The sequence below is a fragment of the Microtus pennsylvanicus genome, chromosome 10 (genome assembly GCF_037038515.1).
Source record: "Microtus pennsylvanicus isolate mMicPen1 chromosome 10, mMicPen1.hap1, whole genome shotgun sequence".
NCBI classification, from domain to species: domain Eukaryota; kingdom Metazoa; phylum Chordata; class Mammalia; order Rodentia; family Cricetidae; genus Microtus; species Microtus pennsylvanicus.
In genome coordinates, this window is record NC_134588.1 from 92,455,940 (window position 1) to 92,460,195 (window position 4,256).

The 4,256-nt window shown below is 42.5% G+C and overlaps 1 protein-coding gene across 1 annotated transcript; it reads left to right on the forward strand.

Annotated features, from left to right (window-relative positions):
* Positions 1–2,013: 2,013 nt before the first annotated feature.
* Crp (C-reactive protein) lies at positions 2,014–4,053 on the forward strand. Its single transcript, XM_075987555.1, has 2 exons — positions 2,014–2,183; positions 2,399–4,053. The coding sequence occupies exons 1-2, from the start codon at positions 2,120–2,122 to the stop codon at positions 3,010–3,012; spliced, it is 678 nt and encodes a 225-aa protein (XP_075843670.1). The 5' UTR covers positions 2,014–2,119; the 3' UTR covers positions 3,013–4,053.
* Positions 4,054–4,256: the final 203 nt, after the last annotated feature.

The window sequence follows — 4,256 nt, forward strand, 5'->3', positions numbered from 1 at the left end:
GAACTGTTTTCAGCAGTTGCATAAGATGAAAACCCAGAAAATGTTATTAAATTTAATAAGAGAGGGAGATGTTCATGTTGTTTTGCTCTCAAGTGATGGAGGTCAGAACCTGAATCCTGGGGTTAGGGAGGAAAATATGGAACAATGGAGATTGTAGTTACAAATAACCTTTCCTACTTTCCTTCCTTTTCCCTCTCTGTCTCCTCTTTCCCCATTCTTTCTCAAAATGTTAGGTTATTATAGTATTGGTGTTTTGGGAAGTGATTTGGGAGTAGAGAGTAAATTAATGATGTATAATGTAGAAAGAAAACTCATTAGGTGATAGATCATCTGGACCTGTTGCAAAGGTGCAAGGTTGATCTTAGTTATATAGAACAATTGCTTATTTCTTATGGAGGGTAAAGGCTGGTAGATTTCACACTGGAAAGATATAAAGTGGTATCGACCAAGCTCCAATATGAAAAAACACCAAATTCATGATGATTCAACAAAATATAAGACTGTAGATCCTTTAAGCAAATATTCAGGTTGATAGTCAAGGCCTGAGACAATGGCTTCATAATAAAATTTACAGGTGCAGTCTATCTTGTTGCTGTGCCAACCTCAACACGCAGCTTGCCTGTTGTCAGACAAAGGTGACGGTTCTATCTCCTATCAGCGTGTATGAATGCTAGCCAGAGGGGAAGGAAGAAGTGAAAGGGAAGCCACATATATCTTCAGTTTATAGAGATTGCCTCTATTATGTCCAAATCTCATTCTGGTCTGATAGCCGAAGCTGAGCAATCTAGTGTTTGGCAGGATGGGAATGCACCTAACGAAAGCTGGTGTTCTTACTGAATGAATGGTTCTCTGCTTCAGGGAAAACAGTGTTGCTTCTCTAATTTCTTAATTACAAGGTGACTCACAAATAGAATGAAAGCGTGCATGAGGTTTTAAGGTGATGGAGGTAAGGTCATTGGCTAATAAAGAAACTGCCTTGGCCCATTTGATAGGCCAGCCTTTAGGTGGGTGGAGTTAACAGAGCAGAATGCTGAGAGGAAGAGGAAGTGAGCTCAGACTGGATAGCTCTCCTCTCTGGGGCAGACGCGATGAAGCTTCGACCCAGGATGGATGTAGGCTAGAGTGTTCCTGGTAAGTGCACCTCATGGTGCTACACACATTAATAGAAATGGGCCTAGCAGTGTTTATATGAAAACAGTTTGTGTGTTGTTATTTCGGGGCATAAGTTAGCCAGGTGGCCAGGAGCTGGGTGGCAGGAATGCAGCCCGCAGCTCCTTCAACAGTAAGGGGTTCAGGAGCAAGACAAAGGAACACAGTATTCAACTAGAAGCCTGAGTTAAGTAGAGACCTACTTAACTGCTTAACTTTAGCTAGGCTATGTGATTTGTGAGCAAAAGAAGCAAACAGCGAATCATCCTAACTCCTCTCTGAAGCTTTCACATTAAAACAAAAAACAATAACAACAACAAACCAAAACAACAACAACAACAACAAAAAAAACCAACCACAGAAAAAACAATGTTTCTCGGGATTGAGCACAGTGGTACATTTAGGATGGGACACCTGTTCCCTTCAGTCAAGCGCCTCTGATAAGTCTATGCAGTTGGCCAAGAAAAGTTCGTTTTTGGTGCTGAGAATGTCATGCTCATTTTCTTTATTTCCCAAAGCGTAAAAGAACAGCTTCTGGAAGTGGTTAGCAGATGCTGGAGATGCAGGCATCATATGCACACACGTGAGCGCTCATCTATTAAGCTAAGATTTCCCATTATTTTCTTAACCTAGATAGGCAAAGGGGAGCCTTGGGAAGTGTCCTCATTTTTCCTGTCACAAGAAACTGGTGATTCAGTGGTCACAAGAGTTTGTAATAAATAACCCACATCGATTTCTCTGTTCCAGAATGATTTTGGCTTCCCTTCCTCCCAGTGGTCTGACATTTGCCCCAAGAGGCAGTGTTAGGAAATCATTTACAAAGTGGTCCAGCCTCTCCATCTGCTATAGTTATAAATCCAAGAATGGGCTGGGACTGAGGCAAGGGATCCAGGACTTCTCATCATTGCTCTGTCAGATACAACTGTGTCCTCGTAGTGGAGAAATCCAGATCCCAGCAGCATCAACAGCCATGGAGAGGCTTCTGTGCTACTTACTGATCTTGATCAGCGTCTCTCAGGCCTTTGTCCAGAAAGGTAGGAGCTATTCTAAAGATTTGATCTGGGGTGAGAAGGATGAGAGCCTAATATTTAACATATGGAATTCAAGAAGCAGCATCGGGTACAGATGTGTATTTGTTTAACCTAGGAAAAGGCCAGATGCATCTTGATCCCAAACTCTACTTGTAAATGAGGGATATATCATTGTTATATGAGAAACTACTCACCTTTTTTGGTTTTCTGTCTCACAGACATGTCTAAAACGGCCTTCGTATTTCCCAAAGAGTCAGCCAATTCCTATGTATCCCTGGATGCACTGTCAAAGAAACCACTGACAGCCTTCACTGTGTGTCTCCATATCTACACAGATAAGAGCACAACCCGCAGCTTCAGTATTTTCTCTTATGCTACCAAGAAAGACTCTAATGACATTCTCATATTTTGGAGTAAGGATAGAGGGTATATTTTTGGAGTGGGTGGGCCTGAAATACTGTTCAAGGCTTCCGAAATTCCTGAATCTCCAACACACATCTGTGCCAGTTGGGAGTCTGCTACGGGGCTTGTAGAATTCTGGGTTGATGGGAAACCCAAGGTGCGGAGAAGTCTGCAAAAGGGCTACACTGTGGCGACAGATGCAAGCATCATCCTGGGGCAAGAGCAGGACTCATATGGTGGTAGTTTTGATGTAAACCAGTCTTTTGTGGGAGACATCGGAGATGTGAACATGTGGGACACTGTGCTATCTCCAGAACAGATCAATACAGTGTATGTTGGCGGGACACTCAGCCCCAATGTTTTGAACTGGCAGACACTCAAGTATGCAGTACAGGGTGACGTGTTTATCAGGTCCCAGCTGTGGCCCTGACCTACTGTTGTGAGTCACGAGACACCTCCTGGGATTACATTCTCTCCCTTGTCTCCGGTTATAGACCTTTTAACACCAACAGATGCTGCAGCTCTAGTCTGTGACTATGACCCTCCCACCTCCCTGCTCTGCCTTCCTTGGCAGCAGGGCATGGCATCGAAGTGTATGGCATTGCAGTTTGTGCATCACACTGGGAGTCTTTATCAAAGAGAATCGGAAAGTTGCATGGTTTTGTTTTTGATTTTTTTGAGACAGGGCTTCTCTGGGTAACAGCCCTGCTGTCCTGGACCTTGCTTTGTAGACCACGCTGGCCTTGAACTCATTGAGATCTACCTGCCTCTGCCTCCCAAGTAATAGGATTAAAGGTCTGTGCCACATCACCTGACTTTTATAATATATATTTTTAATTGAAAGAATTTTAAACAATCACTCACTCTCACATAAATGAGAAAACAGACATACAAAAAGAAGAGTGAATTTTTTTATTTAAATTTTTTGTTTAAAGAATTTTATACATGAATGCTGTATTTACTTCATTTCTACCTATCCCTCTCCAAATCCTCCTGTGTCTTGATCTTTTATTTATTAGTTTTATATGCATACACATAAATACATACAATATGTATCATCTGTCTGTCTGTCTATCAATCGTCTATCTATCTATCTATCTATCTATCTATCTATCTATCTATCTATCTATCTATCTATCTATCATCCATTTAGCATTGCATGGATCTTGTTGAGGGTTGACCACCTGGGACTGGATAACCTATGGGTCGGGCGGCACACCCCTGAAGAAAACTGATTCTCCTTTTCTCAGCAGCCATTGGTTGCCTGTGGCTTTCATACAGGGGTGGGACATTGTGAAATTTCTTCTATCTGTGTTGCATGTAAACTAGTGTTGCCATTATGAAGGTCTTGTTTTGGCAACCCAGAAAGATGGAACACTGTCTGCACTGTGCTCAGAGTCAGTTCTTTTCTGAAATAAAATCTATATCTGAACTTCCCACGAGTCAATAAAGCCACTATGGTTTGAATGAATTGGGGCTGTTTCATGACTAACTTCATTGTCAACACTCTGAAATCAAGAGCCTGAGTTCAAGCTGATGTTGCTGCCTTGCAGGACCATATCCATAGCACTCGGCCTTCTGCTGCTGAAATCTCCTGTAATGAGTCTCTTTGAGAGGCACAGCCCTGCTTTGGAGATAGCTGGTCATTCATGGGTTCAGGTGTGGGGTCTGACA